General features: G+C 36.0%; 1 protein-coding gene across 1 annotated transcript in view; it reads right to left on the minus strand.

Annotated features, from left to right (window-relative positions):
* Positions 1-23,382, minus strand: part of LOC142340330 (uncharacterized) — a 26,657-nt gene extending 3,275 nt beyond the window's left edge. The window contains exons 1-3 of the mRNA XM_075390904.1: positions 23,052-23,382; positions 15,363-15,523; positions 2,085-2,209 (exon numbers count right to left, since the gene is read on the minus strand). Coding sequence (XP_075247019.1) covers positions 2,085-2,209; positions 15,363-15,523; positions 23,052-23,191 — 426 coding nt within the window. The 5' untranslated portion in view covers positions 23,192-23,382. The remainder of the gene's footprint in view (positions 1-2,084; positions 2,210-15,362; positions 15,524-23,051) is intronic.
* Between the last annotated feature and the right edge of the window lie 245 nt (positions 23,383-23,627).

The following is a 23,627-nucleotide window of genomic DNA, read 5'->3' on the forward strand; positions in this document are numbered from 1 at the left end:
GACTAAACAAAACTAGACCTAAAACGGACTATGAATGGATTGGAAAAACCATTTAGAAAAAAATCCGATCCAAAAATTGAAAAAACAGTAAAAATCAAAGTGAAATTGCCGCATGTGAACAAAAAACCACTAGCGAGAAAGCGGATTTTTGTTCAAACACCGTTTTATATCACTCTACTTTGAATTTAGAGCGAAAAAATTTCAAGCCGCAAAATCACTCGCTTTTTCGCTCCACTTCCTGTTTCGGCGTGACCAAAATCACTACTCCAATTTGACATCAAAAATCATGAAAAGGTGTGAACAGATCTTAAAAAAAAAACATAGCCGGAAGAATTCCGGAAACGACTCGAAGTAAAAATCTATTTAACTTCCATCCAACTACTCATCAGAAAAAAACTTGCCTCCACTAATTTTTGATTTTCTCTAAACCAAACCATAAAACAAAAAAAAATCAAATCTGTTAAAATATGATTAAAAAATCTGATCAAATTTTGTCATAACTTGAGATCCCGAAATAACTATCTCTGCCAAAATTGCTTCAGCAAAACAACTGGTACTTACTAAAACCACTTAAATGAAATGTTTTTAAAATACTTGAGGCCAAATTATGAAAAAAAGCTCTTAATTAAAACAACTTGCACTAAAAAAACTGGAAAAAGTTAGTAAATTTCTTAATATTACGAAAGCATATAAATCCAAAGAAAAATTCTTTTCAGCCAATAGGGCATCCAGATGCTCGAAAAACAATAGACAAGTCATAATAATCTAAAAAACAGAAAAAAACCCGAAAAACTGCAAAAAAAATATTAAAAAGTAGTTTTCTACATTTTTCTACAATTTTCGACATTTTTTGTCATATTTCTCAACAAAAAAGTGATTCACATCCAAAATTGCCATACTTATTACTAAACAACTAGAAAAACTATTGTGAATCCTAAACCTCCACAAATGCCATAAAAATGAAGGAATCGAAACGGCATTCAAAATCAAATTCAACAAAAAAACTATAAAAACAAATGAGTTTTTTTAATAGTAAAAGGAAACATAAAGCCGAATAAGGTTCCTTTGCAATTAGATCAATGAAAAACTCGCAAAACCATGGCCAAGTTATATTAGGGTGGGTAAGACACTTGTGTAAGATTAAAAAAAGAAAAACTGCAAAAAATGAGAAAAATGGTTTAAAATTTCTCATTTTTTCGGTCATTTTTCCTTAGAAAAAGATAATTTTTACCAACAAAACTTCAGTCAATTGGTATCTGACAATTCCGTAATTAACAAGCTTCTATTCAAATCCAACTTAAAGCAGTAAAACAAAAAAAAACAGGTAAAAAATCAATAAATTTCGTCTAAAAATCAGCAAAACTGACCAAAAACCTCCAAATTAGCATTAAAATCAAATTAACTACTTGAAACTTTCAATTCCTATCAAAACAGACCTAAAACTCATGCAATACCATAATCAAACCTCATAACTGCTAAGTTGCGAAAAACTGCTTTTAAAAGTCGCACGTGAACAAAAAAAATTCGCTCGCTTAGAAAAAATTTTTTCACACATCAATTTCTCGCTCTCTCAAAAACAGCGGTATGGACAAAAGCCGCTCTCTTTTCGCTCCGCTCTTGACTTTTGTTCAGCACCAAAATCATTCCAAATTTTTTCACGCGTTTCATTTCCCGCTTCAAAATTCACTCCAAAAATTGATTAAAAAAAGGACTTCTCCAATACTCCTCTTCGAGTCGTAAAAAGACAGCGCCCCAATACAATTCAAATTCTTTGAATTGTAAAAAGTGGCCCCACTAACAGGGTCTACTAAATGTTTTTTTTACATTGGACTTTGGACGTTTCTAACTACGTAACATATTATATCTCCAGTTTTTGTTCGCATTTATGTTGAACACTTGGGATTTGAGTTATTCAATTTATTTTAGCATAGCAATTGGTTGTTCGGCAAAGCTGAAAAATTATTTTTTACTGATTTTACTCCACAAAAAAACAAGCTCTTTGTGTACCCCCCGCACTTCATACCACCCCGAGCTTCAGATAATTTTAATAAGGGTGGGAATTGAGAAGAAATAAAATGGAATACCTTAACAAATAGGAGTTGTTTGCCCTCAGTTGTGAAATTGGTCACTTTTTTGGTGTATTGTAGAGCAGTCAGCCCCCTTGACTTTCCATCCGTCTTGTAGAAATTTAACTGTTTGGAACAGCATCCTTAATAGAGACACGTTTCTAATACCCGGGTTGAGGATTTTCAAACTGTTTTATACCAAGTTTAAGAATTACTGGGAGTAACTTTTTTAGGTATTACAAGACGAGAGTGGAAAAGGAGATTAACATTTGAAGTCTTCTTCATCTAATCAGCGTTTGAAAAATTTATTTTTTACTAGGCATCTTTTAACAAAATAATGCACTCTGCTACAAGCAAATTGAACGCAGAACTTTTGTAGAATTTCTCATACATTCTGACAATGTTAAATTCAAATTTCTAAATTCTTGTATTGCTATCACTATGTTTTACAGAGATTAATTGTTAGCAAATTATAAAATTTGAATTATTTTTGCCCTACATTTGCACTGAAGGAGAATACAGAGTTTTCAAGACTGCTAATGCTGCTAATAATAAGTACTGACAATCACGAAAACAAATTTTATAATCTAGGTAATAAAAAGAGTATCGATTGCAATAGAATTTATCTCCAACAATTTGATTTAAATTGCACTTTGTTTCCAAGCAAAACTAAAAAATTTCCTCAATATGTTTTAGCAGAGGGTCTGCGCAAACATATAGGCTCCCAGTTTTAGGCTTCGACTTATGAAAATACCCTACTCGCCCCAAGGCACGTATGAAAAGAGTCGACAAAAAAGACTATATGTCAACTTTAGTGGTCATCCCGACATTAGACTGACTCAAATTTGTGCTTCTGGACTCTAGTTTTACCAAAATGTAATGCCGGACTTAGCTAGATACAAAATTTTCACACTGGAAAAGTATACATGCACTCTATGAAACTGGTAAGACTGCAATTTAGGTGTATAGATAGTACTCGGTTTTCTTAACGGTCTTTTCATATATGCAGTGGGGCGAGCATGGTCTTTTCATAAGTCGACGCCTAAACCTGGAAACTTATATGTCTGCGCAGACCCACGACCCTCTGTTGAACTCATTATTTATGAAATAATTATTGCTACAGCTATACCAACTTTTTCTATTCAGCCAAACAAGTTAATATAGCCTACTTCCTACAACTAAATTATATAAAGAACTCTTCTTCTTAAGCAACTTTGACCAGTTCATTTCTCTGATACAAAGCTATTTGGGGGTTTCTCGTTAATGCCTCCACGGAAAAAAAAGAGAAAAAAAAACTTTTTCATAGACTTATGGAAATACCGTGATTGACTCAATGGTGTTAATGAGAAGAGCGCTGCTTGACCCATTAAAATACATCACTCGAATTTAATTTCCAATGGAAAGACCATAGCTAGAACCGTGTAAAGACTTTAACTTGAATTTCATTAGGTGCTGGACCGTGTGTTTATAGTCAATATTTGCTGACCCTAGTAAAATTTTCTTAAAGTATTTTCATAAGACGAGGTCTAAAGCTGGGTTTGTGAATTATAGTTAAAACCAACTGTTTGCACTTCAGACACATTGCATTATTCAATCACACAATTATATTGATTTGAAACCTAGTTGGGAAAAAACTCATTCTGCGAGATTTATTGATTGATTTTCTTCCAATCTCCATAAATTTTTCCTTGCAGGGAATCAAATTATATTACAAATCTGGTCATGTTCTGGCATGATCATCCTACAATATCATCATAACCATTTCCATTGACTGTTGCAATGAAAGAGATATTGAAAACACATAAATAGATTTAACTTGAAAAATGTTACACACTCAAACTCTGAAATGAACAAAACTCAGAATGAGACAAAAATGAGGTTTGAAAGGGAAACTTTGTTAAAAAAACTTAAATTTTATGCTAGTAAACAAAGGTGGAAATTCCGTCAAATCATTTGATTAGTCATATATTCTTAGAGGGAAGTAAAACCAAAGCAACATTCACTGATCTATTTTTATAAGATTGTTGAAATGATTTTTTCGCCAAAAAAATTAATCGAAAGATCTTATAAAAATTGGTCAGTGAATGTTGCTTTTTTTAATCACAAACCCAGGTGATTCACAAAACCAGGTTTAGACCTCGACTTTTTACTCGACTTACTAGTGTTAGCAAATATTGACTATAAACACAAGGTCCAGCACCTGATGAAAGTCAAGTTAAAGTCTTTACATGGGTCTAGCTAAGGCCTTTTCATTGGAAATTAAATTTGAGTGATGTTCTTAATGGGTCGAGCAAGGCTCTTCTCATAACCGCCATTGAGTGTATTACTGTTTTTCCATACATCTATAAAAATAGTTTCTACTTGGCTTTTTCAGTGGAGGCATCAGCATTAACGAGAAACAACCAAAAAGCATTGTATCGGAGAATTGAATTGGTCAAAAAGTCGCTTAAGAAAAAAGAATTCTTAGATAACTTAGTTGAAGGAAGCTATATTAACTTGTTATGTTGAATGGAAATAGTTTGTGTAGCTGTAGCAATAATTAATTCTTACAAAAAGCTTTTAACAGAGAGTCTGCGCAGACATATAGGTTTCCAGGTTTAGGCCTCGACTTATGAGAAGACCATGCTCAACCCAATGCATATATGAAAAGACCGTTAAGAAAACGGAGTACTCTACACCTAAATTGCAGTCTAACCAGATTCTTAAACTGCACAAATACTTTGTATACTTTTCCAGTATGAAAATTTTGAATCTAGCTAAATCCGGCATTACATTTCTGGTGAAGCTAGAGTCCATAAGCTCAATTTTGAGTCAATCTAATGTCGAGATGACTAGTAAAGTTGACATATAGTCTTTTTTTATCGACGAAAAGAGCCGAGCACGGTCTTTTCATGCGTGCATTGGGGCGTGTTGGCGCCACTTCACCTCAGCTACAAAAGCCATCAGAGAGCAAGAAATAACTTTTAAAATTGAAAAAACTTAGAGTTTTGAAAAACTCAAAAATGATCAAAACTGAAATATTTTACAAGCTGGCACCGAAATTTTGTACATCCCCCCGATTTTTGGAAGGGAAAATCCGAGCAACCCGAGGTTATGGCACACGGTTAGTGTTACTTCTAAGCTACTCATGGATCCAAAGAAATTTATTGCATCAGACCCACAAGTGTGGTTTTTAGCACTTAAATGGTGCAAAATTGGCATTTTTCGATATTTTGCTGTTTTTTTTAAATTTCTTAAGTAGTTTGTTTTATGATAATTTAGGTGATCATTAAATGTTAAAAACCTTACATTAGAGGAATTTAGAGCCATGTAATAACTATCCGTGCTTATGTCAACACAAGCAAATATTGCAGTAATTTGACATTTACGACGTAAACAGTGACCTAAATCACTTTCTTGATTAACCAATCAGAAACAAGTAGCGATGATGCTATTAATGATAAATATTTGATTATTTACACTAACCCAATTGTTTGAATAGTGAAATTATATTCTAATTAGAACCCAAAGAATCTGTTACCAAGAGCAATTAGCTCTCAGATTAGCCTAAAATTTGATTCTTAAAAATCTTTCGTCTTTTCTGCTAAGTTTTGCTACATTTTAAGATCTTGCGAGTTTTAGGTTAGTTAAGCTTACTTGACAAGAAGTTAGCAACAACACTAGCTACTAGCTGAAGCCTTACAAACATCAGCACGAGATTGAAAAAAGATTATCACTAAGGATTTTCTTAACTTCAATCAACCAAATTAAAGGTACAGTCCTTCAATACGTCCGAACGACTAATCATTTCTGCGAGATCTTTAGACAATCGGTATCAGTGAAGAACCAGGCCGTCGTAAAGCTCAAGAACCAGGCTGTGATATATCGGTTCCGCTGAGATCCTTGAGCAGCCGCAACAGTTGGTCCGCCGACCCGGACATAAAAAACAACACGAACAGCAACGAATCTTCGATTCAATTTGGTGGACCATAACGACATCTTTACGATGGCTGAAAAAAGTCCTGATGGACATAGAAAAACGGCCAACTACAAGATGTCAGGCCAACTCAAGATGCTAGAAATTGAGCGAGCTGAATTGCTCTAAACATTTGACCGACACCTTGCTGATGTGAAAAGTCACTTGGCTCAGAAGAAAACAGTGAACGCAGAAGGAGCATATCAATGTTTCTTTGAAACCTCTGATGTACTCGAAAAAAAACAGACAACAGCAGAGTGATATTAGGAGTCACTATTGAGACCCGATAAAGCTGTACATGCACGGCAAGGATTGTGGAAACCAAAAATGATTAGTGTCATCCACATCGGCTGGTGATAAAGACCCCAACAAGACTATAATTGATACAAGAATTTGAAAAACAGAAAACGCCCAAGAAAGCTTCCAGGTCTCTTCTAGGCATTCTGCTACACAAGGAAGCAGAAAAGAAACCAGTATCGCCAACTCCGGATCATCGAGAAAGCGACAGACAGACGAAATGGAGCTCGAAAACCTAAGAGCTAAGAAAGAAACAGTGCAACGACTGCGTGAGCGGCAGTTGGAGTAAGAGCAGGAGCGTGAGGAACTGGAATTTCGCCGTCAGCAAGAAGAATTACGATTACATCAGCAACAACCACAACAGCAACGAGAACAAGAGTTACAATAACATCAACGAGAACAAGAGTTACGTTTACATCGAAAACAACAAGAACAAGACTTACGTCTAAAGTTGCAACTACAAGAAGACGAATTACGTTTGCGGCATCATGAGCGAGCCCGTGAAGACAAAAGAAAGAAAGCAGATGCCAACGAAGAACAAAGACGTCTGAAACTTGAGCTGATCAAAGGAAGATTAAGGGCATCTGGATCAGTGGCAGATAAAATAGAAACTGTTGGATCAAAACTCAATCAAGAAAGAACAGCAGGTTGGGCAGAATCAATGGCCAAACAGTATGTCTCTAGAGGGCCACTATCTTCAAACGTTGTTATCAAACCACCAACGAATGTCACACCGGTCAGAGTTGGAAAACATTTCAGCACCTACCCGAAAACTACCCCGCTGTTCCAACCGGGTGAAGGACTTTTCTCAATGCAACTGACAGAACCGAGCATTCTCAAGAAACCAGAAATCCGTAAATCAATCAAGACAGACACAGGAGTCAGAGTCCCATTAACAACTCTCGAAACAGGTCAGCCGAGAGCAGAAACAGGAGCACATTGAATCAAACCACTCCCTAAGTCATTTACCAACATTTATCAAGCCGTGGTTCCAGTGGCTTGCCAAAACTAAAAGTTTTCAGGAGATCCTCTGGAATGGCCAAAGTGGGCTTTTTTGATGTCGTCGTTCATCAAAAGCCAATCAGCGATACGGAAAAGATGCAATACCTGAAGACAAGTCTAATGGGTCAAGCAAAAGCAGCAATATCCGGAATGAAATTCAGCTCTCAATCATACTATCATGCTTGGGATGTTCTCTGTGAGAAGTATGGCAGATCAGATGTTATAGTCAACGCTCAATTCAAGACAATACATACTCATCCGCCAATTCGGCACGACGATTCTACGGGCATCGTCAAGTTTGCAAATGTGGTTACAAATTTGGTGAAAACCTTGACTCAACTTGGATACACATCGGACCTAGAAGCAGAAGCAGGGCTAAGTTCAACAACGAGAAAAAATTTTGCCACAACTGAGAGAACAGTGGTTGCAGTATATGCAATATCGTTGACTACTGAGAGGCAACTTGATTGTTTTCAAAGAATGGCTCGCCTCCAAAGCAGTAATTCATGAGAACTAGTACCTTTGCTTCAAACGCTGAAGAGTCAAGCAAACCCAAGAATTTTAAATGTTCCGGCAAAGATGGACGACAACCCATTTGGACGTGCGAAAATTTCAAGTCATAAAGGTAAATGAACGACGAGAGCATGTCCAGAAGTTCCGACCGCGTTTCAATTGTTTGAGAACAGGTCACTTCTCGAAGAACTGCAAAGGCACGAAATGCAGTGTACCCAACTGTGGAAGGCGACACAATAGAGTGTTATACAGCTAGTTACCGAAGAAGGTTACTTCAAAAAATGTCTCAGATGCTACAACGGCAGTAGCAACTAACATAACTCAAGGAGGACTCGAAGTGGTGCAAATCAAGCCGACAAACAGAGACTTAAGCCAGAATGTACTAGCAATTTGTAATTCAGGATCTTCGATTTCATTTGTAGACAAGTCAGTGTTGTCTAAACTTCAACTTCAAGGCCGAAAAGTTTCCTTATCAGTAGCAGGGATCCATGGCTCACGAGATGTCAAGACTGAAATAGTGCTGACAGCTGTTTCAGCGCATGAGAAGTCTTGACAATTGACAACAGTGCAATTCTATATGCACGAGAAACTGAAGTTAGGTGACCAGATTGTGGAGTTGCAAGAGTTGAAAGACCGTTACCCCCATTTGATTAACTTGCCAAATCAGAGCTACAATCTAAACGAGCTTCTAGTGATTCTTGGACAAGACTGTTACGACATTCATTACACTTTCGAATTCAAGAAGTCAGAAGACAACGCTGCACCGAGGGCAGTGAAATCAAAGATTGGACCGCTACCAGCGAAACAGGCACCAACTCTTGCCACAACAGCAACATCAATTGCAGATGATAAACTAGCAAACCAGTTGAGTAAGTGGTGGTATATTGAGTCCTACGCTTCAAACTGCGATGTTACCGGTCATTCGAAAGAGGGATTATGAGCAATCAAAACGTAGGAGCAAACCACGCGATTCAACGGTGAAAGATATGAAGTAGAACTTCTGTGGCGAGAGGACGAAGTGAAGTTAACGAACAACATCTAATCTGCAGTGGGGCAACTCAAGTCTCTAGAAGGGCACCTGCAGAACGACGAAACGCTAAAGAAGCGCTACGAAGATACCATTGACACGGATGTCAATGCTGGATACGTTCGGAAGGTTGAGCAAACTGAACTGAATGAAACCAAAGACAAACTGCAGTGGTATTTACCACATCATCCTGTCATAAACCCGCATAAACCTGAAATAGTCAGACAAGTATGCAATGCAGCAGCAAAGTATCAAGGCGTAGCCCTAAACAAAAATCTGGACCAGACCTATTGCAGCGTGTGATTGGATTAATTTTTGAATTCCGAGAATACCTAATAGCACTTTCAGCCGAATTAGAAGCGATGTTTCTTCAAGTTGCTGTCCCAAGCGATGACAGCCGATTCTTACGAATCTTCTGTCGAGAAGATCAGGAGCAGAGAATATATGTCTACAAGTATACACGACACGTTTTTGGGCCGAAAAGCTTGCCGACTTGTGCAAATTACGCTTTGCATCAAGTTGCTAAATATAATGCAGTCAACTACGAAAGTCTAGTCAGTACGGTTCAGCAAAACTTATACATGGACGACTTCCTCAAGTTAGCGAGAACCATGCAAGAAGCAATCTAAATATACCAGAAAGTTGGAGACGTCCTCATCAAAGGTGGACTCAAATTGACGGGATGGATAACAAGTGACGATGAAGTCAAGTAACAAATCCCAGAGGCAGACAGATAAACGAAATTTGTGAAAACTTTCGAGGCCGAGCCACAGTCATCTTCAGTCCTTCGACTAAACTGGAATGTGAACGCAGATAATCTCATAGTCTGTCAAGAAATTCAGCAAGAAGTTCCATAAAAAACACCGAGAATTGTCCTATATTTTGTCTCAGCAAGGTTCGACCCACTTGGGATATGTTCATCCTTCATGACAAGAATGCGGTTACTACTCAAAATCATTCAGGCAGCAATTGGACAAGCATGGGACAATAAGTTTGCAGCAGAACACTCAAAACTGTTCCTTGATTGGTGTTCTGAGTTGAGTGAAATAAGGAAAAGTTCAATAAATCGACTTTTTTTCGAAAATAGATGTTCAAACCTCAGACTTCACAATTTCACAGATGCATCAGAAGAAGCAATGTGCATCGAGGCATATCTGCAAGATGAAGCAATGCTAACACTGACCTATGTAATAGGGAAATGTCGTGTGCCACTCATCAGACACATGACAATCCCGAAGTTAGATCTCCAAGTCGCAGTTTACGGAGTTCGTCTAAGAAAGCAGACACTCAGCGAACATGATTTCAGAAACGACAATGTCTATCATTGGACCAACTCATCAACAGTGCTACATTGGCTACAAGCAGCGCACAAGAAACAACAAGTGTTCGTCGCAAACAGCAGCAAAATACTGGAAAACTCATCAATGGATCAATGGGGACACGTCAAAGGTGTCGAAAACCCGGCTGACATCGGAACCCGAGGAACGTCCACCGAAGGCCTCAAGGACTCCGTGTGTCTGAACGGGCCGGCATGGCTACAACAGGGTGAAGAAAACTGGCGCAAGCCACGGTGTCTTGAGAACGAACTCGAATCCGAGCAAGTTACCAGTACCGTAGCCACAGAAAGTAAGCTAGAACAGCTATTTAACTGAAGACGATAGAGTACTTTCAACCAAATTAAAAACTTATTGCTTACTGCATGAGGTTCAAGACGAAGCAGAAGGGGAACCTCAAAGCAGACGAAATTCATCAAGCAGAGCAAATACTGTTTCGATTTGTTCAAAACGAAAGCTTCCCGAATGTTTCGAAGTCGATAGCAAACAGCAAGGAAAATCTCCAAAACAATGAACATTGCCAAAATGTCACCCTTCAACGAAGAATATGGAAAAATTAGAGTGAAAGGTCGACTGAAACATTCAAATCTTGCAAAACAGCCAATATTGTTAACCGCGAAACATCCAGTGTACAACTGCTGTTGGAGCGAGCACATCGAGACAACCTACATGAAGGCACAGAGTATGTGAAAAACATTCTTCAGCAATAGCTCTGGATTGTTGAATTGCGAAACGCATTAAGAAAAATCAAGCCGAGATGTATCAAATGCAGACACAGGAACGCCAACCCAATCTACCTACAGATGGCAGGTCTAACCCGAGAAAGACTTGAAAAACATGTGTTCCCATTACCCATACCGGTGTTGATTACTTCTGATTCATCGAAGTAGAGTTCTTACGACGTACCTTGAAAAAAAGGTGCTGCCTCCTCACTTGCTGACAACCAGAGCAGTACACATCGAAGTTGCACAGTCATTGGACACCGAGTCATGTCTAGCTGCTGTGACAAGATTCATTGTAAGACGTGGCTACCTGATCACCATCATCAGTAACAATGGAACGAACTTTGTTTGAGAAACCAAGGAGCTTAAATCATTCTTGAACGGTGGGATAAAGCTAATATTGACAGAGACCTAGCTCAGAAAAAGATTGTTTGAAAATTCAATCCAACTGGAGCCCCACACTTTGGTGGAATCTGGGAAAGACTGGTTCAAAGTTGCAAGAAAGTCATGATTGCAATCTTGAACAACAAAAGCCTTACCTACGAGGTATTGAGCAGAACAATGTGTCTTGTAGAGCAGACTCTCAACGCAAGACCCCTGACAGCAGTAAGTGACGATCCAGAAGATTTGTCAGTGCTCACAACTAATCATTTCTTGCTAGGACGAGAGAACGCAAGTTCATCATTCTTGCCATCCAGTGAACGCTACCATGACCTGAGAAAATCTTTCAAAACAGCTCAATCATATGCCGACATGATCTGGATAAATGGACTCGAGATTATCTTCCACAATGGAACCGGAGATCGAAGTGGTCAAAAGAACATGTGCGAAACCTGAAAGAAGGTGAACTAGTATGGCTAGTAGATGACTCTGTGAAACTCTGTGAGTACATACTGGGACAAATTATTAAGATCTACACCGGTAACGACGGTGTAGTGCGATCAGCGAAAGTCAAAATGGCACATGGAGAACTAAACCGGCAAGTCGCGAAGTTAGCGCCAGTATTCTACGATGGTGTTTCCGAAATCGAAAATAGGGCCGGCGATGTTGGCGCCACTTCACATCAGCTACAAAAGCCATCAGACAGCAATAAATAACTTTTGAAATTGAAAAAACTTTGAATTTGGCAAAACTCGAAAATGGTCAAAACTGAAATATTTTACAAGCCGGCAGCGAAATTTTGTACATCCCCCCGATTTTTGGAAGGGAAAATCCCAGCAACCCGAGATTATGGCACACGGTTAGTGTTACCTCTAAACTACTCATGGATCCAAAGAAATTGTTGTTGCATTAGACCCACAAGTGTGGTTTTTAGCACTTAAATGGTGCAAAATTGGCATTTTTCGATATTTTGCTATTTTTTTTAAATTTCTTAAGTAGTTTATTTTATGATAATTTAGGTGATCATTAAATGTTAAAAACCTTAAATTCGAGGCATTTAGAGCCATGTAATAACTATCCGTGCTTATGTCAACACAAGCAAATATTGCAGTAATTTGACATTTACGACGTAAACAATGACCTAAATCACTTTCTTGATTAACCAATCAGAAACAAGTAGCGATGATGCTATTAATGATAAATATTTGATTATTTACACTAACCCAATTGTTTGAATAGTGAAATTATATTCTAATTAGAACCCAAAGAATCTGTTACCAAGAGCAATTAGCTCTCAGATTAGCCTAAAATTTGATTCTTAAAAATCTTTCGTCTTTTTTGCTAAGTTTTGCTACATTTTAAGATCTTGCGAGTTTTAGGTTAGTTAAGCTTACTTGACAAGAAGTTAGCAACAATACTAGTTACTAGCTGAAGCCTTACAAACATCAGCACGAGATTGAACAAAGATTATCACTAAGGATTTTCTTAACTTCAATCAACCAAATTAAAGGTACAGTCCTTCAATACGTCCGAACGACTAATCATTTCTGCGAGATCAATAGACAATCGGTATCAGTGAAGAACCAGGCCGTCGTAAACCTCAAGAACCAGGCTGTGATATATCGGTTCCGCTGAGATCCTTGAGCAGCCGCAAAATGGCGAGCTTGGTCTTTTCATAAGTCGAGACATAAAGTTGGAATCTATATGTTTGCGCAGACCCTCAGCTGAATCGTATTCAGGAAATTAGTAGTTTGAAACAAAGTGGCTGTGAAACAAATCGCATTCTAAATAAAATAGTAGGAGATAAATTCTATTGGAAGCGAGACCTTTTGTGTTACCAAGATTATCAAATTTGTTTTCGTTAATTTCAGTACTTATTATTAGCAGCATTAGCAGTCTTGAAAACTCTGTATCCTCCTGCAGTGCAAATGTAGGTCAAAAACAATCCAAATTTTAAACTTTACTAAAAATTGATCTCGGTTAAACATAATGTCAGTTGGCAACAATTTTTTGTATGTAAACTGCGCAACTCGAAATAGGTAGAGAATAGCTCGACCGGAACGCAATCACGAAGATTCTTGCAAGATATTATCCCATCTTGTCGTTTTTTTGCGCAAGATTTTGGAATGTTAAGTATTTTTACATATACCTGAAGATTTTACAATCTAAATTTTTCCCTCTGTTTTTAGATTGCGTCATGGTTTTTACGACTCGAAGAGGAGTTTTGTTGTTTCACAGGTGTTTTTTTTAGCTGAAGTCATGACTTGAAATTTGACTTTTGTTTTTGAACACTGGCTACTGTTCTAAAACGTTGACTTCTGGTTTCGAACAACGGATTTCAAAACCAGCTTAGTTTGTAATGTATGGTAATTAGGAAGTGACTGTAATATTCAAGCTGAAAAAGTCATTTCAAGAATTTTTGATCCTATTAAAGTCCCTCCAAAATATCTAACCTACACGCTCCCCTCTCCCACCCCACACCTACCCCCTGCACACAAACACACATACACACACACAGACACACACACGCGCCTAGAACCACACCTTCCTCCAACACGTACCTATCCACTTTTCTCAATACAAAATTGATTTTTTTCACACTGTTTTGCTTTTTATTTTTTTTCCAGATTCCTGAAATATGCAGGACTAGATATGAGTTTACATTGCACTACTCTTTGAGTCGTTTCCGGTAATGGTCGATCCTATGTAAACTGATAGGTGTACTTCTGCACAGGGACAAAAAAGCATTTTTATATCTGTAATGGAGTCCTTACATAAAAATGGATGCAAATTCTCATTAACCCCCAGATGTTTTTTGTTTCCAAGTAGATTGTCTTTGACGTGATTCGATTTACCCCGGCTGCTTTTTATAACAATATTCAATGGATAAAAAGTAATTGAACCGTATATATTGGAGCTTCGACTTTTGATATTTATGTAAAAATCCGATTTCAAACTATCGATTAAATAATGTCAAAATTTTATATGAGGACTCTCAAAGCATCAATGGAAAATCCATCCTGTAACCTGCAGTTGGGAGGTCTTGAAATCTTCAATCGAAAAGCAAAAACAAGAGTCGTCAGATAATGGTCAATAAGGGAGCCATCAATTTTTTACCCATACCTCAAATTATCAATTGTTCTAGTCGCGGAGCGCAATCACCCTTTCACGAAAATCACCCTTTCCTAGAACTGGTGCGTTTTTGCTGAACTCAAACTGATTAACAACTAAACTGAAAAGTCATAGGTCAAGCTTAGAAAGTCCAATCTTCGATTATACATATAACTTCAATTTTGAATATGTTAGAAGAGGCTCAGATTTTTGCAAAAAATCTAAGCATTTGGATATTGCTTGTTCAATTTTTCACCATCATTTAATTGCTTGCAGTTTTACCCTGGAGCAGGATTACACTTTTCAAGAACTGGAAAAATTAAATTTTATGAATTACGGTCTACCTTTTACGGAAGGTTTTTATTCTACCTATTCACGGGGTTTTTATATAGTCATAAGACAACAAATACGTACGGTCAATTTACTCTGGTATAAACCCAAACATACAGACGGTTTTCCTACGTTTGAAACCAAACACTTCAAAGATTTCCTACTTTTCAAACTATGACGATGATTTCCAACGTTTGAAAACCAAACATGCCAAAAATTTCCTACCTTTAAAATTGACTTTTTCTGAAGTAGGCCTGATTAAAAAATTTAACAATTTGATTGTACAATAAGTGATAATTTTCTCGAAGAATTCTTCAAGCTGTAGTCAATCGGATAGTTGTCAAAAAACAACGATATGTGACAAATAGTTCAGTTAAATGATAATTTTTGTCTAATAATTTTGGATACAGAGAAGTATAATGACGATATAACGTGTTGATGCATAAAAAAGAACTTGGTTATTCCCATGCACTCAAGTTTGGTTCAATCTTCTGCTTAAAAATGCGATCTTGATTTGTTTGGAGTAATTGTTCGTCCGAGGACTATAAGAAGTCCCATCGTTTATCATTCTTATATCGTAATTCCTTATTAAGTGAAAACTTTAAAAGACATTTTTTCTCTTACCTCCCTGTTTTTTGTCGTGTTCATTAAATGAGAACCAATTGGTGTAATTGAAGAACAACCACACGCGGTTAAGGAAATCCTGCTCCTCATTATTTGCCCTTTCCAGTAGTGACTCAGACTGTTTCCCTGTTATCTGGACGTAGTTCAGACAGTAAAACTTGCTAAAAAAATCACACATTTTTTTCTACATTTTTCAAAACCGTCAGTACGAACCTTTGAAATGAGGGCTGCCGAAAGAACTCCCGACTCGTTGCCATTATAATCACGCACATTAGTGGGAGGAACGTAGTACCCCGATCCCCTATTTTTGCTAAATGTTTTGAACTGCGCTCTTATGGGATTCTAAACGATCCCGTAGTGCACGTTTAAGTGCCCATTTCTGGAATTCTCAACCAGCTAGAAATCCACATAATCCAAGTATCATTTTTGGGTTCACCATCTTAAATACTATTTAAGGACATTTAGAAAATGGTTCCATTCAGGCAGGTGCAATCGAAATCTCTTGTATCATTGTATCATATTTTAGGGTGCCTTTGATAGAGAATTGTTTCAAGAAATGAAGAAAGAATGAAAGAACGCTCAAATTGGGGAAAGTGAACCTTAAATGGTCAGCTTGAACATTATTATGTCTAACAGTGACATCAAAATCTTTATTCCTTAAAATCAATAATTATGATACTGTTAATTCTAAATCTATATATTGAAATATTTAAAGTTGTAATCTTGCTCAATACTGTGTTTATTATGACATGACTAAGACATTGATTACATGACAGAAAAAAGTTTAGAGAAGCAAAAGGGCTCGGAACTCTTAGACTAACCTTCAGGCAATTTTTCAAGAGTTCAAAACACAGCAGTGCCAGTACCGAAGTGCAAGACTAGTAAATTTGACAAAACTGTTAGAACAAGGAGGCTCGGTAATGTGCGTTTGCGCATAAAGTTCCAACCCCGCTCATCCATATTTTTGGATTTTTGATGAACAGCAATTTTCAAAAAGAAATGTGTATGAGCAAAAAGATCGCCTCCAACGCAAATAACCCAGTGGAGTGAAAAAAGATTCCGCTTTAAGTTGGTTAGATCAGCTACTATTAGGAAAGCAATTCAAGACGAACAACAAAAATCAAACAACAATAAGAACAAACATTAAGTACATCCAAAATTTTATGTCCATATAAAAAAAATATTAACAAGTCAAAATAGCATCAGATAAAACTGAAACTAAATAAAATAAAGTGTACTTCACTAGAAAAGATGTAGGACCACCCCATAATAAGGCTCGGCAACAATAAGACAATAAAGAAAAAAAAGCAAACAGCAATAAAAATTGGCTTACATATTTAAAAACAACTCATTTCAAAGTAATGAACACCTTTTGACAGCAATTGAAAAAATCCAACGTGTTTACGTGGCAAGAAACGCTTCAATAGGAGGGCTCTAAGACTTGTTATTGTTCAACTTTTTATGTGGTTACAAAATGAACAACAAATAGAGACAGCAAGCAGAAATGCAATTAAAACTTGAGAGAAAACGCTGTCGAAGCCGTGGAGCCACATTTTACCCCACAAAATATGTTCAATTGAGCCCTTCTCGAACGCCAGCAATGTAGTGTGCGACCTCTCATTAATTAGGAAAGGAAACAAGTAGAAAAAAGAGAAAAACAGCAAAAAAACCTCTAATTGTTCAGAATATGTCTTACGTCTACAAAAAAAAGTCAAACATAGACAAAAATCAAAAGTTAGTTTACTTCTTTGCGAAAAACCCGTGTCGAAGCCAGTAAATTCATAAAAAATTCTTTGAAAACAATAGATTTTGTGCTTTTGCACCTTCACGTGACAAAAGTAATTGCAAATGAGACCATTAGTTAACAAGACTAAAAAACAAAAGAAAAAAAGAACAAAAAATCGAAATTAAAAAGCGTTTTCTTTTTTAGAAACAATTGTTTTCAAAGTCTTGAAAGCCATCAGCTGTCTACTCAAAGCAGAACACTGGCTCAATTTTTCCTCCAAAGCCAATGAGACATTTCATTTTCCAGGAAATCTCAAACGACTAAAAAGAGAAAGTAAAAACTACAGTTAAAGACAATTAAAAACGAATTCAATTAAATTCTTCGAGAAAGGGGTGTCGAAGACGTTATAACCATAATCAATACCTTTAATGACTTTTATATGTTTAATTGTATCTTATTACGAACGAAAATGTGTGAAATGTCAACAATGTGATAATTTGTAATAAGAGAGAAAAACAGTTTAAAAATATGCCAATAACTAAAAATCAATTGAAATTGTGATATCTAGTAGTATTAAAGACAGAAAACCTAAATTTAAGGCAAAAAACGCAAAAAAAATTAATTTAAATTAAATAGAAGGAAAAGAAAGAAAAATGTTTCCTTCTTTGCTGGCACTAAGCTAAAAGTTGACCAGATTAAATGAAATATAGTGGCAAGGTTCAATAAGCCATTTTTTATATTTAAAAATCAAACAATTTTCGAAGTCAAAACGACAAATAATCATTCGAGATAAAACTAGATTTAATTTGGAACGTATAGGAAGCAAATTGGACCTATCAACACTGAGCTTTCAATTGATTCCTTCTAATCTTTAATTAATACAAAAAGACCGATTTTTTTTTTAAAAAAAAGATCGACTGAATAAAATCTGAACTTTTTTTTGGTGTGTAACAGTCCAAGATTGAACCACCACCAGCATTTCTAATGCTTTTGGTCCATTACGAACACTCAATTGTTTCGAACGTTTTAGATCTAGATAACTTGTTTGTTAAAAGATCAAAAATCAATGCTATGTTTTTGATAATCAATGAGTAAAGTTGACAAAAATGCGAAAGTTTTAATTCCAGACTACTCTTAATGGAAATGAAAGTAGAACTAGTTCCCTTTTGTAGTTTACAAAGATTGTGTTAGTTGTTTTAGAGTGTGTACTTCAGGCAAAATTAATCAATATGGACTAAATAAAGCTATTTCGGGCAATTTTTGATGAAAAATGCTGAATTTTGAAATATTCGGCAAAAATTTTACCCGAAAAAATTATATCAATATAGTCAACAAGATTTTTATGTCTCTAAAAACAAAAGAAACAGTGTCATGGTTGACAATTTTCACATATTTGGGCAAAATGGACGAAATTTTAGGCAAAGTTCCGAAAATTGTGAATAAAAATAACGCAAATTCGTCTAATATTCACAAAAATATAAACCCCGATAACTCCCTGTAGAAAAACACAATTGAAAAAAATCTTTTTAATTCCATATTGTACACTGGATGAGGTTTCTAATGATACCACTCACAACTCTCTACGATTAATATATCGATCGGCGAACAAAAAAACCCATTTGAGAATATAGTACCTCCACACTCAAGAGGGGTCGGAACAATTACTTACCCATAAAAGCACAAATTGCGACTGCAAAAAAAGTAAGCACTACTCACAAAATTCGATCCTTACGTAAGTGTGGATTATAATTATTTAAAATAGATGCTTCCATTGTTTTCCATAATTTAAATTTGTAAATTCAACGACTGTAAAAATTGCTTAAGATTATGCACTTTTAATTCTCGCTCAGGAACTGACAAAAAATTTACATGAATAACATGATCAGCATGTGACTCCCATGTAGGGGACGTCACCTAAACGAGCTGTAAAGCTTATCCGACGTACCTCTTGAAAGCGTTTATAGTTCTTAATTGTAAGCTGTTTTCATGGAATTTAATTCAACTATTAACTATTAAAACGTAATGAGTGCTGATATAACGTACAATTGAGAACAAATTCTTCCTTTGCGTTGGAGGCTCTACAATTTTTTTTTTCATAATACTCATTGGGGTCAAGCAACTGGGACTAGTTTCTGGACCTTTAAAACACTGGAACGTCCAAAAACATTGTCATTTGGTATTGTAAGTTCAAGTACGTAAATTAAAGCATTGATCTTTTTTTTCAAAAAAATTTTAAAATGTAACTTAATAACAGTTACCGGAACTTTGGCGCAAACTCTCAAAATTACAATTATTATCAGGCGGGATGCGATTATGGGATAATTTATAGCAGAATTGTTGTCATGAATAGTTGATATGATTAAGCCACCCCGAAGTACGGCTAGTCACTTTCACTTTACTGAACACAAGTTGTTTTTGTGTATATAGGAGATAGTTAAATCTGTACGAGGGAAGAAAGCAAAAATGTGACATTTGTTAAGTTGAGGAAAGTTAAATGACTATATGATGATTATATACAAACGAGTCTTTGCCACTCATTCACGACAATTTCAACATAAGTTCAAATAAATTATCGGCTGACTTCATAATAAAGTCAAACCTGAAAAATTTTACGCTTCCGAGATTCCATTTTTGTATAACCCCAAACTTTCTACGTCGAAGGGTCAGCACCAAGATGTTTTTGTAGCCTTTCAAAAAGAATTTCGGATTTGCTCAATCCAGATTTGGTGGTGTGCGCATTAGAGGTGAGTAGCATCAAGCACTTAAGGGGGAATGGACAATTGGGTTGAAATTGAAAAATTGCCGATTTTGAAATTTTTATTATCCCCATCTGTGGCATGCTACTTGGTAACAAATCAGCAATTGATTGGCCGAGTAAAAGACTAGTGTCAGCTATTAAACCCTATGTAACCGAAAAATTAAGAAAAGAATATAGTGTGTGAGTGTGCCCGGGTCGAGGTTTCGCGGTGAATTTTCGTCTAAGAAATGCGGTGAAATGCGGTGAAAAAAAATAATTCACAGCGTATGTCTTACATCTTTTTGCGGTGAATGCGGGGAATCGCGGTGAATTATTTATTTTCACCGCGTTCTCAGTATTGTTACAAAAAAGAATCGTCCCCACACGGGTTCGAACCTCTGAATTCCTGCATTCCTTCAACTGCTTAGTTCACTACCGCAACTGTCATTACAATTTCTTGTGAATTTAAATCATATTTAGTTAACTTTGGAAATCATATGCGGTGAATTTCGCGGTGAATTATTGTATGGAATGCGGTGAAATGTGGTGAATTATTTTTTTCACCGCATTCACCGCTTTCACGGCATTTCTTACATTAATTTGCCACAAAAGTCGATACGGTGAATTTTTGTAAGAAATGCGGTGAATTTTGCGGTGAATTTTTGTAAAAAATGCGGTCACGTGCGGTGAAATATTCATTTTCACCGCATTCACCGCAATCACCGCATTTCTTACAAAAATTCACCGCATTCACCGCATTTCTTACAAAAATTTACTAAAAAACCTCGACCCGGGTGTTGAGTCTGGGGTTTGGCCTAAGAATTTCTACTATAAATAACACTGTCTAGTAACCAGGTGTTGACATTTGAAAGGCCACTGTACTGCAGCATTGTTTTAATGCAATGTAAATTTATCAACCGTTAGTTTTGGGAAGGCTGCAATACATGTGCCATAATGATTGTTGTTTTAATTGCGCAAGCAGATTGTTTCCTCGGCTTGGTATGAAAGTGGCTAAATCTAGAGGCACAGCACAGAAAGTTGCACGCTTTAGTGATCAAATTTTTCATTGTTTTGCAGTTTTGTTTTTTTAGGGAGTGAGAGCTTTTGTTAACGATAATAAAGCGTTGTTGTGCTTGATTTTTGAGTTTGCTGTGAAGCGCTATTAGTTTTCAAAGTTCATTGGTGTAGTTAGCTTGGCTACTCAGCAAGAGTTTCGGCTTAAGTCAGTATAAATAGACAGTGATTACTTGAGTAATTGAGTTGTTACTTAGTAGTTTCGTATTGAGGGATAATTCCAATTGTTTTAATTGAGCATAAAAATTAGCTTTAATTTTGACGTTAATTAAAGAGTGACTTTAGAAAAACTAATTAGTAATTTTTTCACGCTTGTGGACGCTTGTGTTAAACTTAGTTGCAGTTATTGTTATTGCGTTAATTTTTGTAGTGTTCCTTCCCTGATGTCTAAACAGATGTTGTATTTAGTTATTAGATTTAATAATTAAACCTATTTAATATCAGGACTTGCCGATAGTCATATACTAAGTTAGGGAATCTTATTGATAAAAGAAAACAATCCACCAAAAAGAAACCTGTTACACTTTCGAGATCTACTTGCGTTTGTTTCACCATGATAGGTTTCCTATTAAGATTCAGAGTTTTACCAAAGTTTTCTGGTTAAAGGATTAAGGACTGACCCCGGGTCAATGGTCATACAACTTTCTTTGATTTCGTACTAGGTCATATATGATTCTTAGTAATCACTCTAGGTTATATATGATTTGTATGAATTCTTGGTAGTCATACAAGGACCATATATGATTTCCTAGAAATCATACAGGGATCATACAAAAAATTTCAAAGATTAAAAACTGTATAATTTTAATATTCTATTGAAGTTGAAGAAGTTTCTTTGAAATCATACAAGGTCATATATGACACATAAAACATTGACTGGTGCCATAAATTTCCGTACAATGTAGTCAGAGGGCTTATTAAATTATTATATCGCATTTGCAATCCATATTTGATTCTTTGTGTGCGCTAAAAGAATAACTTTGTGGTTTAAACCTATTCAGAAAACGAATTTGAGATTATGTGCAATTTTTTTTCTTGATAGTTTTTTTATAAATGAGCATTTATAAGTATAAACTGGCTTCAGAGTATGTCAAAAATTTTGTTATCTATTTGGACTTACTCTTTTATTTATTGCCCAACTTTGCAAATGATTTTGTACGTTAGGGTCATATGGTGCATGACAATGTGATTCCGGGGTATCATATAGGTGATGCCCTACCGGATAAAAACAAAAAAAAACATGAATAGCAAAACTTTTTCGAAAAACAAATGTATGATTCTTGGTATTCATACCAGGATCATATATGATTTATTTGTAGTCATACAAGGATCATATATGATTTCTTTGGTTCCATACAAGGATCGTACTAAGAAATCAAGGACAGTATGAAATCATATATGATCATTGTATGAAATCAAAGAAACTTCAACCCGGGACTGGAATTTTTTCAAGACATGTTTTCATTACAGAAAAAAAACATATAAAAAATTAAAAGACAACACAGGAAGATTTTCAATTTGACCATTGCTAGTGTTTTTTAAACTACGTCTAGCCAGATGAAAAAACTGCTGAAGCCGATAACAGCCATCTAATTTTTTGATTTGCTGCTAACTCAATTTCAAAACTTACTCAATTTTCCTCAAACCAAATCAGTAGATGAAAATTAAGTTGGTTTCTCAGAATAAAGGCCCTCCAACTTTACACATGCACTCCGTGGAGCAAAAATTGTACTTCAAAATTGGAGAATAGTTGAAACGCGCGAATCACGAATAGGCCGTTTTCACTTGAGAAAAAAACTCGTTTTAACACATCGTTTTCGTTTGGCTTTTTAGTGGTGCAAAACTGGAAACAAATTGAACATAATCAGAGCAAGTTTGATAATGATTGATCAAATTGATTGAGAACGCTGGCCGTCTATAACGCAGCATTTGTCGTCTGAAAAACTTTGTATTTTGAAAATGACGTTTATGCCAACAACGTTTTTTTTGTAATATCAATAGAAAGTTTTTTTTCATTTTCTGTTGCCTGTATTTCAATAGATAATATCAAGGCAACAATAACATGAAACAAGTTAACAAGTTGCTTCTTTAAAGTTTCACTCTAAATCAGTATACTTGCAGTTGTAATCATATGCTACATGATTTGACCTACCTGTATAGTGCACATGCTGCTGATTGGGTGGAGTAATTTCCAGGTATTATATACTCCTGCATATCCCATTGAGGAGGAAGAGGAGTCAGTACAGCCGAGCAGGGTATTAGAATACAAAATATGACACAAATAGCTCTCATGTTTTATGTTTATGATGTGGATAAGCAGTTAGTTGGTGTGGTCTTTATATCAAGGATTTTTTGGACTTCATAAGAACAAACGAATCCATGCTCAAAAATAAGTTCATTAAACACTAACGGATTATTTAGTCATTAAATAATAAACAGTTGAAACTGGGCTGTATGTTTTAATGGGCGCGTTCATTGATTTAGTCCTGAAGTTGAGCTCAACGGAAATATAAACAAGATGAACATTGGACTATTAAGTTATTGATTTAAAGTGCCGATTCAGTGACCCCTGCCACAGAAAATTATATCAAAACACGATCGTACTAGACAATGTGTTACTCCCCACTATTGCCTAAAATAGTGTTCAAATCTGCTTTTGCCCAAACTAATCCAAAAAACTTCTATTCAGAAAGTTTCAATTTTTAAGTTCTATTTCAACTTTTAATAC

This window comes from Convolutriloba macropyga, chromosome 5 (assembly GCF_964194025.1).
Source record: "Convolutriloba macropyga chromosome 5, txConMacr16.3, whole genome shotgun sequence".
NCBI lineage: Eukaryota > Metazoa > Xenacoelomorpha > Acoela > Convolutidae > Convolutriloba > Convolutriloba macropyga.